The sequence below is a fragment of the Lynx rufus genome, unplaced genomic scaffold (assembly GCF_022079265.1).
Source record: "Lynx rufus isolate CCGP_SWC_20201006 ecotype Redwood Valley unplaced genomic scaffold, mLynRuf1.p SCAF_29, whole genome shotgun sequence".
In the NCBI taxonomy this organism is placed as follows: domain Eukaryota; kingdom Metazoa; phylum Chordata; class Mammalia; order Carnivora; family Felidae; genus Lynx; species Lynx rufus.
This window is the reverse complement of record NW_025814844.1, coordinates 1,086,266-1,112,804: the sequence shown is the minus strand read 5'-3', so window position 1 is coordinate 1,112,804 and position 26,539 is coordinate 1,086,266. Positions and strand designations below refer to the sequence as shown.

The following is a 26,539-nucleotide window of genomic DNA, read 5'->3' as shown; positions in this document are numbered from 1 at the left end:
TATCTGTAACAGATACTCAAAGTATAACTTCTTTAATGAAAAGAAACCTAGTCTCAAAGTTTTTATAAAGAAACTCAATTATTTCACTGACATTGCAGAAATGACCACTCGAGTCAAAATGACCACATGGCAAAGGACAGCCAGTGGACTGGGTGCCACGTGCTGGTTCCACCTGTGACTGGGAATCACCTCCCTTTTCTGGGTCTCCTTACTCACCTGTCAAATGCTGAGCAATTCTGAACTTTGCCCCACGAAGCACCATTTCTATTATTTTTCCCATTTACCTACCCAGCACAGTATGTTTATTAAATGTGTTTCTCCATTTTTCATGAATCAAAGATTTTTATGATCGACAACCAGAGCTGCTGAACAGCCTAACAGAAGAATGGCCACAGGGGCGCCTGGGTGGCTCAGTGGGTTAACTGTCCAACTATTGATTTTGGCTCAGGTCACGATCTCAGGCTTTGCTGAGTTCGAGCCCACATCAGGCTTGGGATTCTCTCTCTCCTTCTCTCTCTCTCTGCCCCTCCCCTGCTCACACACACTCTGTCTCTCAAATAAATAAACTTATCGCAGGTCCTATAGTGCTCCAGGACGCCTAGATCCTTCCCAAGACCCCTGAACTTTGGAGACTGGAGCTTGCCTTCCTGGGTTTCCCCCAAACCAGCCTGTGCCCTCTCTGGACCTGTTTCCCAGATGTAAAATGAAGGTGTGAACCTGGGGATTTCTTAGGGTCCTCTCAGCTCTGTGACTCTGGCTTAGTGAACACAGCTGCCTGCAGATGGGGGGAGAAGAGTGACACACGCACTTGGCTGCAATCACACATGCCTTCCCAAAGCTGCTCCACAGATGTGGCATGGGGGCACTGGATGTGTTGCTATGGCCGACCCACCTCTCTGAATATGGTGCCTGTTTTCCAAGGGGAAGGGACCTGCAGGCCATCCACCACCCAACGCTGTCACAGGAGCTTCTGGTTATCAAGAGTCAGCCTCCTGATCTTGAACCCTTCTCAGACCTCCAGATGTTCAGCCTGGCCCAAGAGAGTAGATGTCTCTCCCCTCTCCCATGTGGGACTCTATAGACTGGGTCTCAGGACAATTGTTCTTACTCAACAGGGCTGAAAGAGAAGACTGCAGTTAGCCTTCTAGAAACGAAGGCATGTTACGGGGAAGATCTTGAGGCCATCAAGTCTAAGCATCTCCCACACATGAAAAAAGTTACCAGGAAACAGACAGCCCTTCTTCCCGTCTGGCTACATGCTCCCTCTCAATATACTCCACCTAATAAATGAAAGCTTCCTTCTCAAAAGTAGCACCCACTGAAAGTCAAAGCCAAACTGACTACTTTTCCTGTCCATTACATCGGTTAAAGGCTTCTTTAAACAATCTGCCCAGTATCATTTGGGAACTCCTCAAGTGCCTTCTATCCTACATTTAGGCAGCTTCCTACTTACTGGTCAATAAGGACGATTCCGAGCTGTGGCACATGGATAGCCACTGACTCCACTTCCCCAGTAATATCTGAAGAGCAGCATTTATGTCATAACATGAAAAACGTATTGCACCCTGCCCTTTTTGTTTTACAAAACTTGGTGAAAAATGGAAGCACTAAAGTCCTGATACTACTGACAACAGTGGTATCCTAACCTGATCCAACTAAAACAAGTCAGGAACCACAGGGGGTCATTCATTCATGCTATGTTCAGTTGTGAAGGGGAGAAAAAAAAAACTATTAAAAAAAAAAAGAATGAAACGTTGGCATAGGATACTGAACACCACTACAAGGAAAGACAACCCTGGGCATTCTGAAACTGCTTTAGCTCTCCAGGATTGGCACTTACCTCATTATACAGGAAAGACTCTACAGCTTGGTATTTGCACATCTGAACTGCATATACCACAATTAAAAAAAAAAAAGGAATATACACTAGCTGGGTATTGCTTTTGGATCAAAAAGGGGTAGTTTGAAGCAACCTGGAAAAACAGTAGACTTAGTACAAACTCCCCACTGAAGGACGAGGTGTAGGGTTTTCCTAAAATCAGCCGTTCAGCTGACTCATAAAAATGCTGTCACTTCTGGTCAAGAATCAAAGATATTTAGAATCCTTTCCTCATAATTCTGAGTTAAATTCAAGACAGCCAAAGCGTCAACTGGTTCTGAACTGATCTAGCTCAGGGACTGGGGCCTTATCCACCCAACACAGGATATCCATCCTCCTCCCTATTTCCTCATTGGTAAGTAACAGCAACCAACACTTTGCGAGATGAGACATCAGTAAACCCCATGTTTTCAATCTGAGATTTCACGATCCCAAACGCAGCAATGGAGGAGGGATACAAGCGAAGCTTCCGAAATCTCTCCTCCAGGCGCCCCAGGGGCTAACCGAAACATCCCGTTTCTTTGCGGCTGGCTGGAGCTGTACCAACTCAGGATGGAACCAGTGGCTCCTCGGAGTGCCCTAAGCCCTGGCAGCAGTGGGCGACGCCCACCAAGACGAAATAAGTAAGAAATCCCAGACAGCCGACGTGCGCGGGGCGGAGCCAGACAGGCCCCACCCCGCCCTGACGCAACGCGCGCACGCGCCCGCCCGCCGCGATGAATGGAGACGCGCGCTCCCGGCAAGCAGACCCGCCCCGAGGCTTCCGCGGGGCCGAGGCTGGGGAGGGTGAGGACGCGCGGCGGGCTACCTCAGAGCCGATCATGTAGAATTCTCCGTCGTCTTCTAGCTGGAACTTGACGGGCTTCTGCCCGAAGGTCTTGCTCAGCGCCATCATCATCATTTCGGCGGCGGAGGCGGGCGGCCGAGGCCGAGCTGCAAGGGATCGGGAGGACTGAGGAGGAGCCGAGCCTTGCCGAGCCGAGAACAGCCGAGACCGGGCGGCGAAGGGCGGACAGATCAGGTGCTAGAGCCGCCTCCGGGCTCTTCAGCCGCCGCCGCAAAGGACCAGGCCGCCCTCAGTGCGCAAGCGCGGGCGTTGACGCTGACGCGCGCGCCACCGCCTCCCTAACAAAAGGCTGGAGAGCGCCCCTTCGGGCCGCTTAAAGGAACCGCGACCCGTTTCTTCCAGACTGCTTCCCAAGTGGAGGTACTCCGAAGAATTTCTCACGGACAGAAATAGCAACAGAGGCCCTGACTCAAGCGGTGATTTTTCCAGCCTCACAGCTGGGACTAGAGCTCAGCCCAGTGGAGGAGGAGCAAAACGAGGCCTGAGGCCGAGAGGAGGCCAGAGCTACCTGTGCCTCAGTTTCACCACCCGAAACACGCAGTGTAGTTGAGTAGATAAGAGGGATCCTAGGAACAGATACCCCAGTTCCAGGCCCACAGGTGTTCCTGCGGCTGTGGAGATGGGCAGAAAGGCAACACTGGGTGAGGGGTTGGCATGGGCAAAGGCTCCCCAGGCTTGGCAGGATTCCAAGGCCCAGGTGGTATTTGGTTTGGCTGGGGCATCGGTGAGCTAGAGGGGAGGGAAACTTCTCCATTTCTCTGCACTCTTCCTTAACTCTGCACTCTGTGTCTACAGCAAGTGCAGCCGTGGGGTGCTGAGCGAAACTAGATAGCCCTGCCCTGCAGAGCTTACAGCCAGGACTGGGGCTAACAATAATGAAAGCATCAAAGCATCCGTGTTTGGTTGCACAATGCAACAGATCAAAAACGGCCCGCTGCTGACAGTTTCATATGGTTCAGTCTAATAAAATTGCAGCTGTGATAGGTGCTACTATCAAGAAGATACACATGGGGCTGGGGGGCAGGGCAGGGAGACCCTTGAGGGTTAGGTGGGGTCAGCTGTGGTGACCATGAGTTTTGTTCCTGTCCTGACAGCAGTGAGAAACAAAGTATTTTAGGATCAAAACTGCGGTGTGGCATGACCAGATAAAGTGGCCACCACTTGGTGGAGGATGTTGAGGGGCCAGCGGGGAAGCAGGGAATCAATTACAAAGCCACTCCTGTCCCACCAGGCTAGATGGAGGAATGGAGCAAGAGGAGCCATGGCACTGCATCCAGCCCCAAGGACCAGAAGCTTGGGTGGGTGGGAGTAGGCTTGACCAGGACACAGCAGGTGCTGAGTTGGCTCCCAGGTCCCCAGCTCTTCCCCCCTTCAGGCCTCATAGTTACAGAAAGAACCCAGGCAGGCAAGTAGAAAATAACCATATTTAATGACAGTACTCAGTAGAAAAAAAAAAAAAAAGGCTTTGTACACACTGTACACACATTTACATGATTTTGGAGGATCCCAGTGCTGGGATGAGGGCTGGGAAGGATCTAGCCCAAGACAGGATTGAGGTATGTTGAGGCTTCAAGGGCCCGGGTCTCCAGCAGGAAGCACTCCCATCCCCAGCTGACTCTGGACCTTTTGGCCTGGATCCTGGGGAACATATCCCTAGGATCACCAACTAGAAAGCAACCAGATCCAAGCACCTGCCCAGAGCTGACCTCTCAAGAAAAGGTAGAAGGCAGTGGTGCCCCTGGCCCCCCTATGCCAGCACCCTGCAGGAACCTCACAGCAGGGAGGGAATGAAGGCTTCAGCTCCACCAATCCTGCTGAGGTGCTACCCTGAGGGATAAGTATAGAAACTGAGGGCAGGAGGCTTTGACTGTGACCTGCACAGGTTGGGTAGGGCTGGCCTGAGACCACCCTCACCCTCAAGTAATGCCAGAGCCTCCTCGCCTAGTCCAAAGCAGTCGCTGGCAGGTGACCACGACCTGCGTGGCCCTCCCTGCAGTTGTCAAGGTGACAGCAGCCCCTCCCCACCCTCCTGAGGAAACACAGGCTCCATCCTGTGCCTGGTACCCACAGCCACAAGGATGGACACTGGTCTCTATCCAATATCAGTGGCCTGGCAGGAGTCAGGAGCGCTGAGGGCATCCAAGTCAGTTAGCGGAAAGTGTTGGCAGGCTCGGTACAGCCGAAGAAGTCAGGGCCCACGAGGCGGGGAAAGCCCTCCAGGGCCTTCACCTTCACAGGGTCGAACTTCCAATAGAGGCGACCTCGCAGAAAGTAGGCATAGCCTGCGGAGAGAGGAGTGTCAGACCTGGGTGAGTGGACAATGGGCCCTGCACCTACCAGTCAGGATGTGCCCAGGGACAGGCACAGGAGGAAGTCAGATTCTCAGGGCTTGACCACTGTTGTGTTTCTTGAAACCTGCAGGCCCCAGGGTGGCCTTTCTGGAACCTTCAATCCCTTGGAGTACTACCAGTCCCAAGATCTGATCTGGGCTATCATTCCAGCTTGACAGATGCCTGGAGCCTCGGAAACTCAACTCCTACCTCTCAGGAAAGCAAGTCTCCCTCCCCTCACCCCACCCCACCCTACCCCCATGTCAGTTCTATTCCTGTACCTGCCAGCCAGACTATAGACCGGCATCCTGAGGCAAGGTGGGCCATGCAAGTGACCCAGAGCCCCAGAGCTACCACAGGACTGCTCTCCCAGTAGGTCCTGATGGGGGAGAACACAGAAGCAAGCTTCAGAGTATGGGGGAAAAAGTACTGGACTGCAAGTCCCACTCTAGTCCTTTAAGATAGTAGGCCAGTTCAGTGGTTAGGAGCAGGGACTGCCTGGGTGGGAGGTCTAGCTCCCCACTGTCCATCTAAGTGGCCCAGTTAGGGACCTCATTACGTGAACTTCTGTTTGCCCCTCTGGAAACTGGGTTCACAGCAAGTGTTATGTCAGAGGGCTGTTCTGAGAACTGCATGAGACATAAGGAGCTTAGCACTGTGCCTAGAACATCATCGGTCCTCAGTGTGCAGCAGCTATTATTTTACCAGCTATACTGAGAGACCTGGGCAAGTCCTGGCACCTCTCTACCCCTCAGTCTTCCCATCTGCAGTATGGGGGCATGGCATTGCCCTGGGATAAGGAAGAGGGTGGACAAAGGACCCGTGATGAGGAGCTAATGCCCAGCTACCACCAGGGTAGGAGATGTGGCTCTTACACCACTTGTACCAGCCACTCCTCTCCCCCCCTCAACGCACCATCAGCATCCTGGAAGGCGGCGTCAATCTCAGAGGGCACTCCTCGCCAGTCAGTCACCCGGCGGGGCACGGGGTTGTCCACACGGCGGGTGCTAAGGTGGAAGCGCCAGTAGTCTCCATCTCGGAAGAAGTAGATCTTGTTCTTCTCAGGGCCCCAGGCCAAGGCAGCCTGGATGGGGGGCCCCAGCAGCCCCAGCTCAGAGAGGGGTGAAGGGCCCAGGACTGGCTTCTCACCATTGTATACCCAGTACTGAGTGCCTGCCAGAGAGGGAAGGCTGCAATGGAGCTGCCCAACCACTGTACCTGGCCACCATGGACCTACCTGGCCAACACCACCGCCAGACTTTCCCGGTGTCAGTTTCCTTGTCCATAAAACACTCAGGCCAGAAATCCCACTCAGCACCCTTATCCCCAGAGGGAAGTTAGCGCCAGTGAGGACAAGTTTGGGTGATACATGCTCTGGGAGCTACTGCATGTGGAAGGTTATTCTAAACAGGAAGGAAACCTCCTGAGCTCTCGATTCTTCCCCTGGCATTTGGTTCCTTGTGACAAGTGCTTCAGACCATTCCCTGGGCCCCATCCTTGCCATAGCAGGCTTGGGCCTCTGTTGATGAAGTCCCTGCCACCTAGAATGCTTCAGGCTCTTGTCTCTCCCCGTTGAAAGTTAACAGCACGGGCTCTGGGGTTGCCAGAATGAGGTCATATCCCTGCTCTACCTTTTCCAAACTGTGCCGTTAATGAGTCACTGTACCACCTGTACTTCCCAGAGATCTCATCTCTAGAACAGGCGTACTGATCACACATACCCCCTAGGATGGCTTTGAGGGTTGAATGAATGGATGCACAGTCCACTGTGCAATGCCTTCTATCCTGCTCCCATCTTGAGAGCCACCTCCTCTGGGAGCCTCCCAGCTGTGCCCAGAGAAGTGAGTCATACTCTCCCTTGGCACTGCCCATCATGTCTGCCTGGCTGTCCCTACCCTGGGCCATGACATTCCTGGCTCCTGAAGTCTCCTGGGCATGAACCCCAGTCCCCCTCACCTTGGAAGAACCAGATGTGGCCCTGGGCATCTTCAAAGGCTGCATCCACAGGGCTGGGCAGTCCCTGCCAGTGACGAGAAGCCAGTGCAGGGTAGCCAGGCTGCAGCCGGCCCCCACGCAGCCGCCACACAAAGCCCACTTTGAAGAAGAAGAGCTCACCACGGATGGTGGAGACTGCATCAAAGGTGATCTCGCAGGCATCTGGTGGCACTTCCGGCTGGTGTGGGAGAGAAAGGCTGAGCAAGAGCCCACATTGGAGCCACAGAGGCCAAAGAGTGAAGGGAGCTGGGAGCAGGGCCTCACCTCCAGCGGGGCAATCTCGTTGTCGTCCACCCCAGCCTGAGGGCCCACAGCCGGGGGCCTAGAGGTGGGGGCTGGCTGGGGTTGGCCGTAGAGGTGCTGGATGCCCCTGCGGTCATCCGGGCTAAGACTCAATGGGTAGCGGAATGTGTAGAAAGGGGACATAAGTGCCTTAGCAGCTGTCGTGTGCTGCAGCCCCAGCACATGGCCAAATTCATGGGCTGCCACCTGCAGAAGGTCTGTGCCTGAAAAAGGGAGATAGCCCAGCAATCCCCAAACCTCCCACCAGAAAACACTCAAACTCCAGAGCCCAGGTCAAGGACTTATCCCCATTCTCTACTAACTGTAGTTGCCCCATCTGGAAAATGGGTCCCCAGCCCATACCCTGGTTGTTCCCGATAGTCCAGGTCTCGTCATAGTCAAAGTGGACATCTCCTTCTCGGTGAGTCTTGGGGAAAAAGGCATGAGCCAGGATGCCCCCAGGTCCATCAAATGGCAGGTTGTCTCCATGCCAGTACCTATGGGTGGGTGGGCAGAGTCAGTGGCTACTGACAGGTGGGGCTAGTTCCCGGAGGGGTCTTAGGTAACTGGTTCACCTGGTAAAATCAATCATGATGTCAGCATGGCCCTCATGGACCTCGGTGAAGGTAAGTGGCGTCACCTCGCTCCACACTTGTAGGGCCTCTGCCACCGTCTGCCGCACCTGCTCCCGTACCAGCTGCCAGGGGAACCGGAGGATCCTGGGGGGAGGAGGAGGGGTCTGGGCCTCACTTGGGATAGCCCCCTGATGGCTGTTGGACCCGGAGTTGCCCCTGGATGCTCAGTGGGGATGCATGCATATGGGACACGTGCCAAGTGTGCTCTGGGCCTCAGCTATGGTCCCTCGTCCACATGGGACCATCTCTGTGTGGGTTTGTATGGCCTTTGGTGCACACAGGTGTCTGCATTTGGTGGAAAGAATGCAGGACCAGGAGCCCCAAGACCCACCTTCTAGACCTGATGGTGCCACTCACTGTGGGGAGACCTTGCCCTTTCACCCCAGTCTTGGTTTTCAGTTCCCCACCCAGGATATTTCTGAGCTCCAATCTGTGTGACATCATACCATCTGTCACATGCCATCCGTCCCAGGCCAGCTCTCCACCTGCAGGACAAGTCTGACCTTCCACATCACTCCCATTATTACTTGTTCACTCACCACTATTCCCATCGGCATGGACCCCAAGCTATGATGGTAGGTCTGAACAATGATGTGGTTAATGCCGAGAGGACCGGCCATGTTTCCCTCGTTTACCACAGAGGCCCAGGGCAGGCCTGGTGCTTACTATGTCCCCAGTAGGGGCTGCCTGGGTGACTGAAGGCCCCCTGCCCCACATGTCAATGGAGCCACCAGGTGTGTGCTGAGACTTTTTGTGTGTTGACAGAGCTACTGCCCCTCTGATGTGGGAAGGCATGGCTATGGTGGGGTGTTGTCTGTGTGTGCATCTAAGTTGGGGTTTAGTGAGTTGGTCCATGGATGGCTCAGGGGTCGGTGGACACACAGGTCTATTAACCACAGAGATCTGGCTCTAGCACGTGTCTCAAGAAGCAAGTGTGAGGGTGGCAGTTCACACACAGACACACAGGTAGGTCTAGAGCCTGCTCCCACAGCCACTGGCCCCTACCTGTAGGTGAGGTCTGTTTTCTCCCAGCGCCCGCCTGACAGCACAAACCGCTTTTGTCGGTTGCGGGCACTCAACCCATCGGGTGGGTCAGGCACACCGCAGCGGGGAGGTCTGGGGCTGCTTGCTGGCTGGAGAGTCTCCTGGGCGGTAGAGGCAGGTGCCAGGCTGCTGGGAGCAGCTTCATGCCAGGACTGTGGCCCCCTCCTCACATGGCGGCGGGGTGCATCCTGGGCAGGAGAGAGGATGTGAAGGCCTGATCAGGCCTTGGGACCTCATGGCCCATCAGCATACTCATGCTCAACCTGGCCCACCTTGCAGATGGGCAAACTGAGGGCAAGAGAAGGGGTGTGCCAGCCATCACACAACAGGGCCCTTTGTCATGGACTGGCTCAGATTTCCTGTGTCTTCCTGGAGGGCCTGGGCTGTCTGTCCAGCCACTTGGGCCAGTAAGGTCTGGGTGGGGATACAGCCCCTGACTCCACCCACACCCAGGAATGGATCCCACAAAGCTTTCAAGGAAAGGCCAAGCAAGCTCCTCCTGCTCCCCCTACTGGTCCCCACCCCTCCCACCCCAGCAAAGCTTTTTTGCCTCCTTTTCTTCCTTCCTCCACCCCACCCCCCAACTCTACCCTCTCCAATTACCTAAGCAGGCTCCTGCCCAGGGCCCCCAACACTGCCACACCCCAGTGTGGGTCTGCAGCCCTGTGGCACAGCCTTGGTTTGCTCACCTGACAAATGGGGATGATACCTCCCCAGTGTTGGGCCATGCTTGGGCAGGGGGAGACAGACAATTCCCAGATGCCCAGCCCCACCCAGCCCTGCCAGACTGGAGCCCCAGCACCGCAGATGGGGATTCTAACACAGAGCTCCCACCCCCTGCAACATCCAGGGCAGAGGTCACAGTTTTCACACTTGAAAAAAGCACAAGCTCAGAGAGGTAGGGAGACCCTTCAAGATCACGCAGCAAAGGCATGGCAGAGCCAGGTGAGGAATCTGGTGTCCAGGCAGGAATCAGAAGGTAGTTTCGGGATACTTTGCAAAGCTGGAGAGGCATGGAGCTGTACCATTGGCTAGAGACTAAGTGCCTGCCTGGTCTGGGGCTGACTGGTCTGGGCGGTTGGGGCCTCCCCCACAGCCATGTTTGGGGTGGGAGCCAGGTCACCCAGGCCCCACCCTCGCCCTTAGCCTCTGGCAGCTCTCCCAGGCGGTAGGCGTCCCAGGGCTCTGATCCTTGTCCCAGTGCCCCTAGTCTCTCAATTCCAGGGCCACTAATAACTCAACCTCTCAGAGTCACCCAGACTCAACCCTAAAAACACCCCACTAGAAAGGGGTCTTCTGAACACCCAGGGGCACAGCTACCTGAGATATGAGAAAAAACCCTGGACCAGCTTTCTGATTTCAGAACTTGCTTATTGAATGGTTAGTTACCTGGCAGAGCCCAGCCTCACTGGGTTGTGGGTTCCTGTTGATATTGGACTTACTGCTAGTTAAGTACTTTTCACTCTTGCAGTTCACCTGTATCCAGGACCCTACCAACAGTTCCACAGACATGCTCTTAGCCCCTGATGGGACCTCTCACTAACTCTACTGTCATTATCCCCCATTTATCAGATGAGAAAACAGAACCCAGAGAAGTTAAGCAACTAGCCCAGGTAACAGCTGGCTGGTGGTAGGCTGTCTGTGCTCACAACCCACTCCCTACCTGCTACCTCTGCTGTGCTCTTCAGGCTGGAGCCACCCTTCCCCTGGAGGAGGGATCCAGGCTGCCCTCACTTTGATGACAGAAGAGAAGGAATTGGAAATTATTAAGCACCTGCTACTTTCCTGGGCACTCTGTCAGCTCTTTGAACCTCCACCCCCACACCCCCAATAAGGTGGGGATGATATATATGTGAGGTCTCCCATTGAGGATATGGACCCCAGGTCTGTGTGCCTAGCCATGAGAGCCTGCCCTTTCTCCTCCCTACACTGCCCCCTTGACTTCCTAGATAAACAGATTCCTTCCCCCAATCCTGGAAAGGGTAAGACTAGGTTGTCCCCTGGGAGCCCCAAGTAGCCCAGAGCCCAGCTGACCAGCTCTATTTACGCCTGTAAGCAGAAATCCCTTATCTCCTCTGCCCTGCAGTGAGGCCTGGACCAGCCAGCCATGGAGGGAGGGTAGGTAATGGACACACACACCATACCTTCCTCTCCTGCCCCCATGAGGCATGACAGGTCCTTGCCCAGACCGCTGGATCATGGCACTCTCAGTCCAACAACAAGAGTCACAGTCTGAGATTCAGAAGGGCCAGTTCTAGGCCATGCTCACCCTGGGTAGAGTGACCCTGGCCAAGTCCCTGCCCTCTTTTAGCTTTGACTTCTCTGTCAAAGGGGGAAGGTACTACAGCAGAGGGCTGAATAACCTCCCTCTCTGGTGCCCACTGCAGCATCTGGCACAGAGAAGGGCCCCTTGCCTGGCCCACCCCCTTGCCCCTGTGGGCCCTCCCCTCCCACACCTGGAAATCTGCTCTCACCACACATGCTACAGCTCCCACCACCCACCTGGTGTCATGCTCCCCCAAAGTTCCCAGACTACATCATAAACAGGAATTGCAGCTAGCAAATGTAGCTTGCAGGCCCAGAGAAGACTGACTTGTACAGGGTCTCTCAGAAAGCCAGAGGCTCATGCTCACTGTCCATGTCACATTCACTGGTCTTGGAGAGTGAGTGAGCAGGAGGCCCTAGAATCAAGGTCTCCAGCCAGTGGTACTTTCCAGTATTTGTTTTCTGGAGCCATCATTTAACGGCTCTTGGCCTCAGTTTCCCCATTACTGCTCCCTGCCCTGCTGATATCCTACACTTCATCTTTATGAGCCTTTTCTGGCCTGGGGTCAGACACCCTAACTGAAAGTCCTGGCCCAGAGCCCCTTTCAGATCCCTAAGACCAGTGTGCTTGGTTCTCCCAAGGCTGCTGGGATTCTGTGAGGTGGGGTGGTGGGCACAGACCATGCCTGGTCTCATCTATGGGAGGGTTGGGTAGTAGACACCACCACATTTCTCAGAGGAAGAAAGAGAGCCCAGAGAGGTCAAGGACTTTGCCCAGGGTCACACAGTAAGTCAGAAGAGAGCTGGACCTAGACCTGGGGCCCATGCTTCTTCCACCCACAAGGCCCCCCTCCCCCTACCTCCTCAGCTCTTGGCCTGTCTCCAAAACCCACGTTCCTGAGAAGTGTTTCTTTTTTCGATGCCTTCTCTCCTCCTCCTCCTCCTAGGCCAGGAGCCTTCCTTGGCCTGCCCTGTGGTGGGCACTGAGCTCACTCACCCTGCCTTCCTCTTGCGGGGCACCAAATCACAGCCTCAAACGTACAAGGAACTTCTCAGCTGACTCAGTCTCCTGGCTGAGCTAGAGGCTTGGGGTCAGTGCCTGGGTCAACTTCCAATCCAGAAAACGGGAGGCACCCCGTAGAGGGGAGATAAAGGACCCCAAGCCAGGAAACTGCTGGGTAAGGCCAGGTTAGTTTTGCCCCTCTCTGAGCCTCAGTTTGCTATTGGTCCAACGGGGATAATTAATAAAGACGGCTCTGCCTTCCTCTGTTGGTAGGAGGCGACCCTGATGGGAGGGCACTTTGTTAGGCTGTGAGAAAGAATGGGGAGCATCACTACACCATTCTATGCAGCACCATGCCCCTCTGAGGCTCAGAGAAGTCAAGCAACCTGCCCAAGTTGTGCAGCCAGGCAATAGGTCCACCAACTGCCCCACATTGAACCTAATCTTCTCCCCACCCTGGTCCCTGCTGGCTCCAGGAACAAATGCAGCCTCTGTCCTACAGGACTGCAGGGCTTTCATCAACCCTGAAAGCTGTGAACTGGGATGGATAAATATTTACAGAGCTTTCCTGGCCCCTGTGATGGCAGCCTGGGGATAAACACGTTGAAGGCGACCCCAAATGCTCCCTGCATATCTGCAGAGTGACAGACAACAGCCCAGCTCAACCCCAGCCCCAACTGACGCTGCACAAGCGTCAAAGTGGCAGTCAGAGGTGACATTGTGTCTCCAGAGTGACTGGTTGTGCCCTCTCCTCCCATTACCTCATTTAATCCTCAGTGCCCTGTTATCCCCCACCCACCCGCCAAGACTGAGGGGTGGGATCCTAAGACACAAGAGGGCTCACCTAGGGCACCAGGTTTAAGCCCAGATCTCTCTAATTCCTGAACCAGTGAGGTCAACTGGCTACCCAGGGTGATTTCTGACTCTCCCAAGTTCAAAGGGAGTGAGAAGAGTTGGGGAAGAGGCAGAGCCTTGGGACTGAGGTACCTCCTTTCCCTAACCTACCCATCCTGTCCTCTTTTGCTCCCATAGCCAGGATGGGGCAAGCTGGCCAGGGTAGAGCTGGTGTGACTGGAGAGAGGGGCCCAGGCTGGTCAGATCTCCCTCCTCCAGATGGTCTCACGACTCCTGCCTGGCACACCTCCTAATGCTCCCATCCCTACCTGGGTGGTCTGTATGCTTCAGCTGAGATCCAGGGAGCTTGGGAGCTTGTAGCTGCCCAGGTTCTGCCTGGCCACCCTTGTGATTGGTCCCTCAAGGCCCCAGCTGGAGGGGAGGGTACTGGGCACACACAGGCTGTCACACAACACCCCACAATTGTCCTTCCTCTACTCACTCTGCTGCCTTCTCACATGGACCGTCTTCTCTCTTCCCTTTCTCTTCCCAGCCCCTTCCTTTTCTGAGGGTCTCAGCCGCCCACTTTCGGTTCTTTCTTTCTCTGTCATAAACACACGCGTGTGTGTGCGCACACACACACACACACCACAGCTCTCACACTCGTGCTGTCCTGGCTTCACACCTCCCAAACTTGCCACTTGTAGGTGCCCAGTTGGAGCCACCTCTTCTGGGCTCAGACCCCATTTGCCCCAGGGCAGTGCTGTCCTCCCAGCTCTTCTTTAATCCTCCAGCTCACTGCACCCCTGGAGGTGTGCTCACCGAGGCCACACACCAGGAGGCTGACACCAGCCTGAGGCTTTGTCCGCGCGAAGAATAGGAGGCCCTGTAACCACTCCCTCTGCTACCTGGTCCAGGAAACAACCCAGCTTCTGCAGCTGGGGAGCCGAGGAGCAGTTCCCCACGCTGGGAGGGGGCGTGCGTCTAGCGCAGAGTCCCGCCTCACCAGCCTGAGCAATCCCGGCGCAGGCTCCACTTGCACACCTCCAGGGACGGGAAGTTCACTATCTTTCACTTCCATAGGGACCCAGAAAGCGTTTCGGGTAACGTGCCGCTCCAGGCCACCCGGGCGCCCCCGTGGGTCCGGGTCCAGCTCGGTCACTGGGCCCAGCCCGCGTGCCCGGCACCCCCTCGGCGAGGAGCGGCCGACCAGCTCCAGGCACTCACCAGGGGCCGCGGGGCCCGGGCCAGCAGCTGCGGCGGCGGGAGCAACAACAGCAGCAGCGGGAGCAGGAGAGCGCGCGGGGCCGCGCCGCGGAGCCGGGCGGCCCGAGCCATCCGCCCCGGGGCTGCTGAGCCTGCTGGGCCGCGCCGGGCCACCGCCCCTTATAGCCTTCGCCCCGCCCCGGCCCCGCCCCACACGCCTTTTGTTCTAAACTCTCCCCGCGGAGGCCGCGGCCAAGGTGGGGGAGGTGGAGGGGAAGGGCTGGTCCCGCTAGGGCTGGAGGCTCGGAGACCCAGTCCTTCCTAGGATCGGGAGAGCCTGAGGTCTAAGAGGCCTGGTGTTGGGCGCCCAGGCCAGCTGGTGCTACTCCAGGCCTCACTTTCCCTGCTGTGCTGTGAGGAGTCTGACAGGAGCCGAATTTGACTCCTCCTGGTCCCTACCCCACCTTTGGAAGGGCTTTCCTAGCTGATCTCCCTCGTGGCCTAACCTCTGACCTACTGCTAGCCTATGACAGGTGGTTGTTCCCAGGGCAAGTTCTCCTTAGAGCCTTAGCTGATAGGTCTGGAAGATGGCATAGCAGCCCCTGTGAAACAAGGGATGTGTCTTAGGGGAAATTGAGGCATAAGGAGGTGGCTAGCCAGTCCCCAGCTTAGAACATGTAGACAATTTATAAATGGGAAAACTGAGGGCCCAAGATCAGGCTTTCCCATACCAGCAGGCAAGTGGAGGGGTCAGGAAGGAGGATGCTATCGGTAGACTGAGGCAGGCAGGGAGCCAGTCTCTGAGTGGAGACACTTGTGGCTCAAGAGACTAACACACTCCACAAGGGCCCTAGGGGCCAGGTTTCTGAGACCTGAGAGAGAGGAGGTGAAAATCAAAGGAGAGGGTGATGTCCATATGCTGGAAGGGATCCTCCACTCGTGACCAGGTGCCTCACCACTTCACGAAGGCAATCTGCTCCATCATGGGCAACCCCGCAGAGCCAAAACCCAAGCAGTGGCTCCCATCCTATCAGGCAGGGTCCTGAGAGGCTGCAAAGTGAGGCTGTGGGCACCCAGCCAGGGCGTAAGAAGGGAAGGAGGCCAACAGGGAGAAGAGGGCGATCAGGCTGACTCAACCCCTCCCTCCAGGTTCGGGTCCAGGGAGCCCTCTCTGCCTCTCCAGGAAGGCTCCACAGAGACTCCTAGAGGGCCAGGAGAGGAGAAACAAGGCATCAGCTATCTTTACTACCTGGAGTGTGAGCAATCTGTTCCTTTAAAGTGACTCACTTTTACTTGGGATGATTTCATCTTCCCTACAATCCCGGTGCTACAGGGCCCCCCACTGGCACACGGGACAGTGATAGGGGAGGGTAAAGAAATTAGAGCTCCTTCCCGCCCAAGGGTCATATGTGATTACTGCAAAATCACTCAGAAAAAAAACCTATAAACCTCAAGCTCCTGAAGGGCTGGGAAGCGTCCTAAATCCGCGCCTCGGCCCTTCCCTTGTCCTGGAACCAAGGTGGTAGAATCGCGAGGCCACAGTATTCAAACCCGCGGCCAACGCCTCTGGGCACCCAGAGGGCCTTTGGAATGGGCATGCTGCTAGTATGTCGCTAAACACTGTCAGTGTCCGGCGCTGCATCCGTGATGCAGGGTAGGGTGTCAGGCAGGGTGCTTGGCCGCATGGGGGGTTTCATCCCACCCCAAGATGGTGCTGCCCAAGACTGGCCAGGGTTGTGGCTCATTTAGGGCAGGATGGAGTCGAAGAAGGGCTCCGGACGCCCCCTGGCGGAGGTTCTGGGGATGGGTCGCGCTGGGCTTTCCTTCGGGAATTTCTTCCCCGCGACCCTGACATCAAGTCGTAGTCAGTAAACCCAGTCCGTAGGAGGGGGACCAGAGCCTGGCCTGGCGCCCCGTGCCCCCACCTTGCTGGTTTCAACCGGTCGCCCCCCTGTCAAGTTCTCCCCTGGCGCTCGGACACGAACCAACTCCATTCCCAGCGCTCCGCGATAGTTTCTGACGGGACTTTGCCCGTCGCCCGGGCGTAAGCCCTCGTCACTTTGCAGCGTTGGTTCGTGTCCCCAGGGCCCACACAGCTCGGGCCAGGCGCAAGGAGGAAGCAGGGTAACATTTCCAGCTAAGAAGGACGCTGAAACGAGGTGATGCTTGAAGGGACAGGTCTCGGAGACCCGCACGAAGGTGAGAGCGGCCCCAGGCCCGGCTACTCCCTTTGGGGGCGTGTCCCCTAGGCCCCGCCCCCTGGCGCCAGCTGAGTTTAGCGGCGCCACATTCGTCCCGAGACTGAACCGCTGCCACTGTCGTCTCTGACTGCGCTTGGCCGAGTCCCACCGTCATCACCATGCCCCGGGGAAGCCGCAGCGCGGCCGCCCGGCCAGCCAGGTGTGAGCAGGACAGGGGCCGGGTGGGGAGACGGCTAGGAAAGCGGGGGCACTCCCCCACCAGGGCTTAATAGTGTGACCTTGGCGACTGCTACGCCATCTTGGTGGGGGGAGGGGCGGGGTGCTGCAACCACGTGTCTAAGACTGTGGTCGCCCACCCTCTGGGGGAGGAGGGGAGGGTTCGTGCCCTGGAGTCGAAGGCCCTTGGGGTCCCAGTTCCGGGGTCCGGCTGGGATTGACTCTACGTCTCCCCCCACACGCAGCCGCACCGCCGCGCCCTCAGTTCACCCGCCAGCGCACCCGCCGCCGTCTGCTGCTGCATCGGCCCCCACCCCGTCAGGCCAGCCCGGCCTGATGGCGCAGATGGCGTCCACTGCCGCTGGCGTGGCTGTGGGCTCGGCTGTGGGACACGTCGTGGGTAGCGCCCTGACCGGAGCCTTCAGCGGAGGGAGCTCAGAGCCTGCCCAGCCTGCCACTCAGCAGGTGAGCTGCGGGCTCAGGAGAAACTGAGGCCCGCTTCTCTCAAGGCCACATAGTAAGGAGCTGCTGGAGTGTCTATGAAGGAGTGCTGTGGCGTGTTCAGAGCTGCCTCAGGCCCAGGACTTTTCCCAAGAAGGGTCTTATTCCTCTGCTGTTGGCCTCCTGTCACTCACAGGCAGGCTCTCCTAGTCCCTTCCCTGAGGCCAAGGTCCCTAGACTCCCAGGGATACACCAGCACTTTAAAAATGGAAAAGCCAAAGTCCTTAGCGGTTCAGAGACTGGCCCAAGGTAACCCAACCTAGTGGGGGGGGGGGGGATGTTGAAGTTCTGAGTCCCTGCTCTCCCTGTTCCCAGGTTCTGCCCTGTAGACCTTGCATCCCAAGGGCAAGGGGTAGCCAGGGACTCTGGGCCTGTTTCCTATTGGCTTATCCCCTACTGGGTGCCCCACCAGTCCTGAGCCACATGCGGCTTAGTGGCAGGGTCAGGGGTCATGAAGATCAGTATGGCTGAGGCTGGAAGCTACTGGTACTTGTGCAGGTGGGGCTTATACTCCAAGAGTACAAGCACAACGCCATGCTTTTCCAGAGCCTTCTCCCACCTCTCAGGCCCTACACGCCCAGTGAGCCCATTATGAGGCAATTGGGAAATGCCGTCTATACCAGCACTAGCATCGGCTGAGTGGGTTTGACAGGGCTGTGGGCTCCTTCTGTTTCACAGAGGGAACAGCTGAGTGTAGACAGGGTAGGCTGCCAGGGATCCCAGGGGCACCTGGGCTGGGGGTGTGGGGAGGGGCAGGCAGCCCCCAGCTTTGGAACCCACTTCTGGGTGGCAACCTGGAGCTGACATTGCTGCCTCCTGTGCCATACCCTAGGCCCCCATCCGCACTGGCCCCCAGCCCCTGCAGATGGGGCCCTGCACCTACGAGATCAAGCAGTTCCTGGACTGCTCCACCACTCAGAGTGACCTGTCCCTGTGTGAGGGCTTCAGTGAGGCCCTGAAGCAGTGCAAGTACAACCACGGTGAGCAGCTCCTGACTGGGGCAGGAGTGGGAGGGGCAGTCCCTCTTCCTGAACCTGCAGGCTGACCCTGAGCCTGTGCCACCCCTCCCTCCACAGGTCTGAGCTCGCTGCCCTGAAGAGACTGGTGTAGACCGGTGCAGATCCATGAGCCAACCCTGCACCCACCTTCACCCCTTCACCAACAGCCAGACCACTATGTCAGATTGTACCCACGTAGCTGGGGTTGGAAGTGAGGAGGGGGTTTCTCACCCCACAGATGACCGGAGACACAAATGTGCAATTAAAAGAGTTTATTTTAGACCATAGCCTGCTGTGTGCCCTCTCATTTAGTTTATCTGCTGGGGTGGGGTCAGGGGGCATGGATGGATGTCCAACGGAGGGGTGGAATGTTTCACTTTATGCCAGCATCCTGGGTGTGGGAGGGGGAGGAGCCCTGTTGTAATTTGATGACCTTGACAATCCAAATAGGGATGAGTCGTTAGCAGGGACCCCAAGGGCACCTGACTCTAGGTGCTGGAATCCCTGGATAAACCTGTTGTCTCCCCCTGTCAGGGTTGCTTGCCCCCACACCTTTGGATCCCCTTCTCTGCACCCATGTCTTAGGGGCCCCCCCTTGGTGGCCTCACGTCCGGTCTGTGACCTTGCCCCTCTTGCTGATGGCAGCTTCTCAGTAATTCCAGATTCTGCAAGAAGAATGCCACTGGGCTGCTATCTGTTTGGGCCTGATCACACATGGCAGAGGTCATGGCCAACCCCCTTGGATCTGAGTCCAGCTCAGCCACTTGGCTGTGATGTGCCAGGTCACAGGGCCTGCTGAAACAGAGAAGCAGGCCCTTCGATCCCAGGGCAGACCTCACTATCATGTGCTCTGTGCTACTGCCTTCCTTGAGTTCACCAGCTCTGTGTTGAGCACCTACTGTGTGCCAGGCCCTATTCGATATCTCTGGGGGCACTGAGGATGTTCCTGCCCTTGGGCGTTTATATCCCAGTGGAGTGGTGGGAATGTCTCTTGGTGCACTGTGTTCTAGCTTGTATGTACTTCTGCATGTGGGGTTTTCTGGGGGAGGGGGGTTTGGGGTCTACCTCTCAGCACACATAAGTCTGTTCCCTGGGACTTCTGGGTGTGAGCATTCCTCCAGGTGTCTATGTCTCCTCCTTACCTGGCTTCTGGCCCCAGCTAACGGGTCCTGGATGGCAGGGAGCCCTTCCTTCGTGGCTTTGAAAGGGGGCCTTGCTCCTGGTGGTCACGCCGAGTGCTCGTGCGCCTCCTCCGGCCATCACTTGTGGGTTGTAGGCCTGACAGGCAGCGAAGCTCCTCTGGAAGGCCCAAGAAGCCCTACCTATGGGAGCTGGGGAGAAGGCGCACCCTCCCCCTGGGGCTGTAGCGTGAGACTCACCTGCGAGCTCTGGACACTGGTCATCCAGGTTCTCCAGTAGGGACTCGTAGCGGGTGGGCGCCCCATCCTCCCCCTCTGTGGAGGGAGTAAGACCGATTCCTGACTGGCCTGGTGGTTCCCACCTTCACCTCTCACTCGACCTATTTGCTGGCCCTGGCTGGGGTCAACAAGGCATTGGATGGGAAGGGTCAAGGCTAGGTCCTGGCCAAAGTGGGGGGCTGGCCCGGGCCTTGGGTGGTCTCGGACTGCTGTCCCCCTCTCACATCCCAACATAACTCCAAGGGGAAATCTTGGGCCCCACTTACTGATGATCTGCACAAGGACATAGGTCCCACGCTCCTGCAGCAGGGGGCTGCCCATGGAAGGGGCCTGGGAAGCCCCCTCATCCAGGCTCACCAGGTGCCCATCCTCAGCCAGGAGGGCAATGGTCGCTGGGAGGGCAGGGAGGAAGGCAAGGCAGGGGCTGGTACCTCTGCCTGGGGACCCTTGGCCCCTCCTCCCCAGCACCCCTCCATGCCCCCTCACCATCTGGGGGCACCTGCCCCCTCTGCCTCAAGTGGGCAGTGAGTGTCACCAGGCTGCACCAAGTGTTCACCAGCTCCCAGCAGCCAGCTGTAGGGACAGGGCAGAGGTGAGTGAATGGGACCCTCTGCTTCTCCCAGTCTGGGACCATCTGTCTCGCTTTCATCTCTTCTGTAACCCGAGGAAGGAACAGGTCTCCAAGATTAAGACTGTACCCTCCTCCACCCATCTTCTGAGATGTCAGTGACCAGGGCACATAGCTCATGCCTCCTGCATTGGGTTCCCCCCTCCCACTCCAGCGCCGCCTCTACACAGGACTTCTCTCCAGCACCAGACCCCCCCATTCTCCTACCCCAGCCCCACCTGCCACCAGAAGTCCGGAAATCTTTAAGTGTGGCTAGAGCTTTAGGTGCCTAATGTGCCCTGAAGCTTGAAGACAACTGACTGAATTAGAGACTGTGTAATTTAACAACATGCCCTGTGGTGTTGTGGTGGGTGTTCTCCTAGAGGAGCCCACTGGAATTTCCCACAACCCAGCCACCAGCGTTTCCCCTCAAGGGACTCCAAGCATTTGCTCTGTCTTCTCATAGAGCTGTTTCCCTAAACCCCCCATCCCCTTACCCAAGTGCACCCCCCTTCCTCACACTGCCTCCCCACCCTCCCCTAGGGCGGAGGAAAGCAAGCCTCTGAATGTACTCTCCCCCTACCTGTCTCAGGACAGGGGATCCCGCTTACCTCCAAACATCACTGTGATAAACATGCCTCTGCAGGGGACAGTAGACAGATGTGTGGGCTTCGATCCCCTAACCTCCAACTTCCTGACTAAGGAAGGATCTGGGGCTGAGATCTATTCTGGGTGGGGCCCTGCCAGGAAACGTGCATACGTGTTTGGGAATGGGTGGGTGGATCCAGGCTTAGGTTCTTGCTTGGCCACCGTTGGGGCTGGGCTCCACCAGCCTAGAGGGGTCCCTGCAGCTAGTTCAGGACGCCTGGCCTCCTCTTCCTCCTGCTTGCTGGGTCAGAGCAGCTTTCTGGGTCAGAGCAGCCGGAAAGCAGACTGAGGCCCTCCCAGCTTCCAATCTGGTCTCCATGGCAGTGGGAGCTGCCAAGTCGTCTAGGCAGCAAATGCCTTCCCCACAGTATCCTGGTAACAGGATCTGGGGCTGGAGTATGGGCACTCCCTAAGGCAGGGCTAGAGTGCGGGCTCAAGCCTTGTAGTCCACGGATGGCCCAAGACCACATCTCCCCACCAGTACAGACAGAGCTCGCAGGCTGAAAGTGGGAGAGGACCCTGTCCCTGGGAAAACTCCCAACTATGAGCTGCGGCCATGGCCAAAGCCTGGCATCCTCACCAACCTTGCTCTCCCCTACCTTCTCAAGGCCCTCTTCCCTGTGCTGTCTTTGCTCTCCTTTCCCTCTCTGCTTTCCTCCACACCTTCAGCCTCCTCTCTCTTTCCTTCTCTCCTTGTTCCATCAAGTTTATTGAGATATGATTTACAGTAAAATTCACTTAAAGTGACAAAAATCTGACAAATTGCATACAGCCACCACCACACTGGGGAGGCAGATCATTTCCCTCACCCCCAAAATTCCTTTATGCCCCGTTGTAGTCAATGCCGGCCCCTGGCAGCCACTGCTCTGTGTTCCGCCCCTGCCTTTTCCAGAATTGTATACAACAAATCATAGAGCATGGAGCCTTTTGAGTCTGGCTTCTTTCACTTAGCATGAGATTCACTCAGGTTGTTGTGTGTATCAATGGCTCATTCCTTCTTATTGCTGAGAAAGGTCCCATTGTCTAGATGTGCCACAGTTTGTTGATCCACTCACCTATTGTTTGGATTGTTTCCAGTTTTTTGCCATTAGGCTTAAAGCCAGTACAGACATTTTTGTGCAGATAGGTTTTTGTGTTTCTGCGCCAATCCGTGCCCATCCTTTAACTTTTTCTCTCATTTTCTCTATCATCTTCTTTCCTTCTTCCCCCTAGCGCCTTTCCCTCTGTCTCTACCTCTTCGTTTCTGTCTCCTGCCCCTTCTCCATGAGCCTCTACCAGACCCCTTCAGCCAGGATGCCAGGTAGGTGTCTGGAGCAGACTCCCATCCTGTGCCAGCTCCCTTTTCCCCAAGGTTTTAGAAATGCCTTCTCCCCCCTTCCCCCACAGTGATTAGGCTGTTTGTCCTGCCCTCTGGGCCACTGAGGCAAGAGGAGGACTGGATCCTCCATGCGGCTCCCCCAGCACCACACTCTGCCTCTGTTTCAGCACTCAGCTCAGTGCTTCCACCTGTAGAAAGGGGGTTAAGAACATGACTCAGCAAAGTCCTTGTGAGGATTAAATGTGGTAACACTTTGTTTATTTAGTAGGCTCCACGCCCAATGCAGGGCTTGAAGTCACAACCCTGAGGTCAAGAGTTGCATGTTCTACCAACTGAGCCAGCCAGGCACCCTTTAAAACATATTACCTTGAGGGGCGCTGGGTGGCTCAGTCGGTTAGGCGGCCAACTTCGGCTCAGGTCATGATCTCGCAGTCCGTGAGTTCGAGACCCGCGTCGGGCTCTGTGCTGACAGCTCAGAGCCTGGAGCCTGTTTCAGATTCTGTGTCTCCCTCTCTCTGACCCTCCCTGTTCATGCTCTGTCTCTGCCTGTCTCAAAAATAAATAAAAACGTTAAAAAAAAATTAAAACAAAAAAAACCAAAAAAACATATTACCTTGGTCTCAGCATGCAGAAAGTACACATTCAGTACTGTAGAAACAGGTAGTGTTTCCCCCGAAACTATTTAAACACAGGACACTTTCTTCTCGGGACAGCACTATCTCTGGGACTTGTGTCCTGCAGAACATAGCTCAGGAGTGGCTGCAACCAGATTCCAGAAGAATGGCCACTCCGAGCCCGGGAGCCTCAATTCCAACAACCATCATGGTTGTCCCAAGAGTTCATCTTCAGTGCGACCAAGGAGGAATCAGATGTTGAGTGTCTTAGAGATGCCCTGAGGAGTTGTTAGGAATGGGATGGGGCCCATTGGAGGTAAAGTTCCCCCAAGGGAACTCTCTAGTCTTTGAGTTAATAAGAGTGCACTGTTCTAATTACCTTTATTATTTAGGTATGGCAAGGCCAGCAGACCAGGAGGTTGCCATTGAGAAGATAGTTTGTTCCCTGCAGATCTCTAAAGGAGGGGGCATGCCGCACCAGAGGGGAACACATGGGGAAACACCCAGTAAGTCAGCAGGCAGAGGGAGAGGGGGAGTCTTTACTGGTGGTTTCTGAGGCTAAGAACAGAGGAGGAAGGGTAAGCAGGCTCCAGATTGGCTAGTTTGAATAATTTCAGGGCTCTGGGGCATAGGGACTTTCCCTGGATGTCAGGTACCTGGCCCTGGGTGACTAAGGCAGGAAGATATTGCCCCACGGTATGAGAGCCATAGAGGAGGTGGTTGCAGGTGTGGGCTCTGGATTGGTTTGCATCTGATAAGTGCCTGCATTATTTCAGGAACTGGCTAGCTCTGAGAGGGTCAGTGAGTCCCTCCAAGGTCAGCAAGGCCCCAAATGTCAAAGCATCAGAACACAGAAAATGCAAGGCATGATTAATAGACACACCGTCCCCGGCACTGAGCAAATAAATCCCGTCTGCTTCTTCCCAACCTTTGGGCTTGCACTATACTCATCTTCATTTTCCTAATGAGGAAACTGAGCCACAGAGAGGGCAAGGAACTTGCCTGAATTCATGAAGATGAGGAGGTTCTGAGATTCAAGTTTGAATACCAATTTGGGAAGTCAGCTCCCCTCTGTCTGGCAAATTAAAGGGACTGACCATGTCAAGTGCTGGCAAGGATGTCCCTGGAACTCTCCTACCTGCTGGTGGCAGTGCAGATTGGTACAACCATGTTGGGAACACTTATGTAATCTACTAAAGCGAAATGTACATGTTCCCTATCACCAGGCAACTCCAGCCCCAGGTATCTACCAGAAGAAATGAGAGCACAGGTGCACCAAACACATTGACAGGGATGTTCACAGCGGTTTTAGTTGTAATAGCTAAAGACTGGAAAGCACCCAAATGTCTAATAACAGGAGAATGGTATAGTCATCAAGCCATACACTTAAAATCTGTGAACTTTACCTCATGTGAGTTACACCTCAATAAAAAAGGATCTACCTGCTATAACACACATATGGGCATATGTGTAGATTTCCAGGCTCCTCGGAAGTCCCTGTGGGCCAGGACCCCAAAGACATCTGGGAAGATAGGGCCAGCTGTTGGGCTCCAGCTACTATACCCCCAAGTCCCCACCCCCAGTTAATGGGCTGATTTGCATGCCTTGTCATGGTCCAGGGGCTTCCCCTGCCTGGGCTCTGAAGCACCTGGAACACTCCCAACAGAACAACTCCTGTCTGCCTCCTTGCCTCTGGCCATGGCCTGCTGGCATCTGGCCCTTCTTCTGACTGGGGCCCTCCTGTCAGGTGAGCTCTCCCTAGGCCTGGCTCACCTGGGGTGGGGTGGGGTGGAACTGGCTCCAGAAGGCCCCTGCAAGGAAACAAGTCAATGTGGGCAGTGGGAGGGTTCTAGAAAAGGCATTAAGGTGGAGGGGAGAACTGGCTATAGATGGCTCTGCCCTTGACCTGGGGCAAGTCACATATCTGTATGGGCCTCAGTTTCCCCATTTGTGAATGACGAGATTGTTAGGATCCCTTTGGATTCGGATTCTTTGGGGTCTTTTTAGTTTTTCACAGGGGAAGCTACCCTACAGGGCCTCAGGGACAACCTATCCTTGAGAAGATTCCCAGCAGCCAGTTGTCTGAGGTTGAGTCGATGGGTGGGACAGCCCAGGAGGCTTCCTGGTGGTGGTTAATCCATAGCCAGGGTTTGGAAGAGCCAGTGTGACTGAGGGGTAGGGGTCTGCAGGGCAAGGAATGGGGGTGGGCAGAAGGACCCAGAGGCCACCAGTCCCACCCTCTGAACTCTAGGCGCTCAACTGAACACAGATCCTTGGGAACATACCACCAATGAGGATTTAACAGTCACCAACTCTGTGCCCCATCCAACCTCGAATCCATGGCACTGGGCTATGGGCCTTTTGGGAGTCAGTCTCCGTGGAGCCTTCACAAGGTTGGGGCAGGAAAAAAAGGAGCCCATGTCAGGCCTGGGCCCATAGGTGTCTCTCTCTCTCTCTGTCTTTCAACCAGGCTTGGCCCAGCCGGATGCACTGCTTGTCTTCCCAGGTCAAGTGGCCCAACTCTCCTGCATTCTCAGCCCCCACCATGCCATCATTGGGGAGTACGGCGTGTCTTGGTATCAGCAACGGGCAGGCAGTGCCCCCCGACACCTCCTCTACTACCGCTCAGAGGAGGACTACCACCGGCCCCCTGACATCCCTGACCGCTTCTCAGCAGCCACGGACGCCGCCCACAACGCCTGCATTCTGACCATCAGCCCTGTGCAGCCTGAGGATGATGCAGATTATTACTGCTCTGTGGGTTACATATCCTAGGAGTGGACTGTGGGATGAGCGCCTCTTGACTGCCTCTCACATCTGCACCCTGACCTTGGGCCCCTAACTTTCTCTGAATCTTGATTTTCCTCCTCTGTAAGATGGGTTAGTAATATTAAACGTGAACAATTAACTATTCTGAGAACCATGAGATCCCTGCTGAAAGAGTGACTGGGAGTGTGGGGGTAGGGATACAGGGGATTGTTACAGAAGAGGAAGCACCTGAGACTCTTGAGGCGGGCCCAGCCTCTCCACTGGCCCCCAGGGGACTCAGACTGGTGGCCTGGGCTTCCTGTTACCTGAGGAACTGGAGAAAGAGAAAAAGGAACCAGCCCTTGCTGCTCCTAGTTCCGCATGGCAGGTTGTGGTCCAACGCTCAAGGGGTGACTGGACTGGGTTCTCATGGAGCCCAGGCTGTTAGCTTGGAGGACGGAGGGGAGCTCCTGCCTACTCCCTGACCAGGCAGGGAGGCAGGGGTGTGTGTGTGGGGGGGGTACTCAGAGGCACCTGTGGACCAGGTCAGAAGGTACTGAACACAGGTGGGCAGCATCTCTCCTGTCAGGAACATGTGTTCCACTGGTCTCCAGTGATAGGGGCTATGCCCCTCTCCCCACTCCAGGCTCTCCCACAGGCAGGGAAGGCCTTACCTGAGCAACTGAGCCCAACAGGGAGCACTAGGTAGAGGGGCAATTCTTATCAGAAGCGGAGCTGAGCGTCTGGGTATGGGTTGGGCGGGTGGGGTTCAGGCACATACTCCTCTTCCATCCTGGTTCCCCCAACAGGCGCCTTATGTCCGGAGGTCATTCATCCCTCAGATGTACTGGAGTTGGGGGTCTCCAGGGAACAGAGAGAGTCCCGCCCACACTCCCAGCCTCCTGGGTCCTCACTGGGCCACTTCTCCATATCTCAGTCTCTATTGGTAC

General features: G+C 55.9%; 5 protein-coding genes across 8 annotated transcripts in view; 2 read left to right on the top strand and 3 right to left on the bottom strand.

Annotated features, from left to right (window-relative positions):
* The window catches only part of SMARCB1 (SWI/SNF related, matrix associated, actin dependent regulator of chromatin, subfamily b, member 1), a 34,135-nt gene extending 31,191 nt beyond the window's left edge, over positions 1-2,944 (bottom strand). For both annotated transcript variants that reach the window (XM_047090285.1, XM_047090286.1), the window contains exon 1: positions 2,688-2,944. In XM_047090285.1, the coding sequence (XP_046946241.1) occupies positions 2,688-2,780 (93 nt within the window). In that variant the 5' untranslated portion in view covers positions 2,781-2,944. The remainder of the gene's footprint in view (positions 1-2,687) is intronic.
* Positions 2,945-4,136: 1,192 nt separating this feature from the next.
* MMP11 (matrix metallopeptidase 11) lies at positions 4,137-14,452 on the bottom strand. The gene is made up of 8 exons (XM_047090355.1): positions 14,342-14,452; positions 8,974-9,200; positions 7,909-8,052; positions 7,697-7,830; positions 7,316-7,557; positions 7,013-7,229; positions 5,972-6,229; positions 4,137-5,008 (listed from the first exon to the last, which is right to left on the bottom strand). The coding sequence occupies exons 1-8, from the start codon at positions 14,450-14,452 to the stop codon at positions 4,875-4,877; spliced, it is 1,467 nt and encodes a 488-aa protein (XP_046946311.1). The 3' UTR covers positions 4,137-4,874.
* A 2,140-nt stretch (positions 14,453-16,592) lies between these two features.
* Positions 16,593-18,523, top strand: CHCHD10 (coiled-coil-helix-coiled-coil-helix domain containing 10). Of its 2 annotated transcripts, XM_047090274.1 has the most exons (4): positions 16,593-16,720; positions 16,983-17,202; positions 18,071-18,218; positions 18,315-18,523. In XM_047090274.1, exons 1-4 carry the CDS (start codon positions 16,680-16,682, stop codon positions 18,332-18,334), a joined length of 429 nt encoding a protein of 142 aa, XP_046946230.1. In that variant the 5' UTR covers positions 16,593-16,679; the 3' UTR covers positions 18,335-18,523. The 2 variants fall into 2 exon arrangements, with proteins under 2 accessions (XP_046946230.1, XP_046946229.1); XM_047090273.1 differs by having other exon boundaries at positions 18,071-18,523.
* Positions 18,524-18,926: 403 nt separating this feature from the next.
* Positions 18,927-20,897, bottom strand: CUNH22orf15 (chromosome unknown C22orf15 homolog). The gene is made up of 5 exons (XM_047090220.1): positions 20,873-20,897; positions 20,141-20,227; positions 19,912-20,046; positions 19,616-19,696; positions 18,927-18,940 (listed from the first exon to the last, which is right to left on the bottom strand). Exons 1-5 carry the CDS (start codon positions 20,895-20,897, stop codon positions 18,927-18,929), a joined length of 342 nt encoding a protein of 113 aa, XP_046946176.1.
* Positions 20,898-24,511: 3,614 nt separating this feature from the next.
* VPREB3 (V-set pre-B cell surrogate light chain 3) lies at positions 24,512-25,750 on the top strand. Of its 2 annotated transcripts, none has more exons than XM_047090298.1 (2): positions 24,512-24,588; positions 25,312-25,750. In XM_047090298.1, the coding sequence occupies exons 1-2, from the start codon at positions 24,540-24,542 to the stop codon at positions 25,614-25,616; spliced, it is 354 nt and encodes a 117-aa protein (XP_046946254.1). In that variant the 5' UTR covers positions 24,512-24,539; the 3' UTR covers positions 25,617-25,750. The 2 variants fall into 2 exon arrangements, with proteins under 2 accessions (XP_046946254.1, XP_046946255.1); XM_047090299.1 differs by having other exon boundaries at positions 24,520-24,588; positions 25,348-25,750.
* The last annotated feature ends 789 nt before the right edge of the window (positions 25,751-26,539 follow it).

What these genes read in the sequence shown, in the direction of transcription:
- CUNH22orf15 (XM_047090220.1), bottom strand. Translation starts at nt 20,897, where the DNA reads ATGTTTATCACAGTGATGTTTGGAG. An exon ending in TATCACAGTGATGTTTGGAG is followed by an intron (nt 20,228 to 20,872) that starts GTAAGCGGGATC and finishes CTGTCCCTACAG; the next exon opens with CTGGCTGCTGGGAGCTGGTG. An exon ending in GGGGCAGGTGCCCCCAGATG is followed by an intron (nt 20,047 to 20,140) that starts GTGAGGGGGCAT and finishes CTGCCCTCCCAG; the next exon opens with CGACCATTGCCCTCCTGGCT.
- VPREB3 (XM_047090298.1), top strand. Translation starts at nt 24,540, where the DNA reads ATGGCCTGCTGGCATCTGGCCCTTCTTCTGACTGGGGCCCTCCTGTCA. An exon ending in GACTGGGGCCCTCCTGTCAG is followed by an intron (nt 24,589 to 25,311) that starts GTGAGCTCTCCC and finishes TCTTTCAACCAG; the next exon opens with GCTTGGCCCAGCCGGATGCA.
- MMP11 (XM_047090355.1), bottom strand. Translation starts at nt 14,452, where the DNA reads ATGGCTCGGGCCGCCCGGCTCCGCGGCGCGGCCCCGCGCGCTCTCCTG. An exon ending in CCCGGGCCCCGCGGCCCCTG is followed by an intron (nt 9,201 to 14,341) that starts GTGAGTGCCTGG and finishes TCTCCTGCCCAG; the next exon opens with GATGCACCCCGCCGCCATGT. An exon ending in GACTATCGGGAACAACCAGG is followed by an intron (nt 7,558 to 7,696) that starts GTATGGGCTGGG and finishes TCCCTTTTTCAG; the next exon opens with GCACAGACCTTCTGCAGGTG.
- CHCHD10 (XM_047090273.1), top strand. Translation starts at nt 16,680, where the DNA reads ATGCCCCGGGGAAGCCGCAGCGCGGCCGCCCGGCCAGCCAG. An exon ending in GCGGCCGCCCGGCCAGCCAG is followed by an intron (nt 16,721 to 16,982) that starts GTGTGAGCAGGA and finishes CCCCACACGCAG; the next exon opens with CCGCACCGCCGCGCCCTCAG. An exon ending in CCCAGCCTGCCACTCAGCAG is followed by an intron (nt 17,203 to 18,070) that starts GTGAGCTGCGGG and finishes GCCATACCCTAG; the next exon opens with GCCCCCATCCGCACTGGCCC.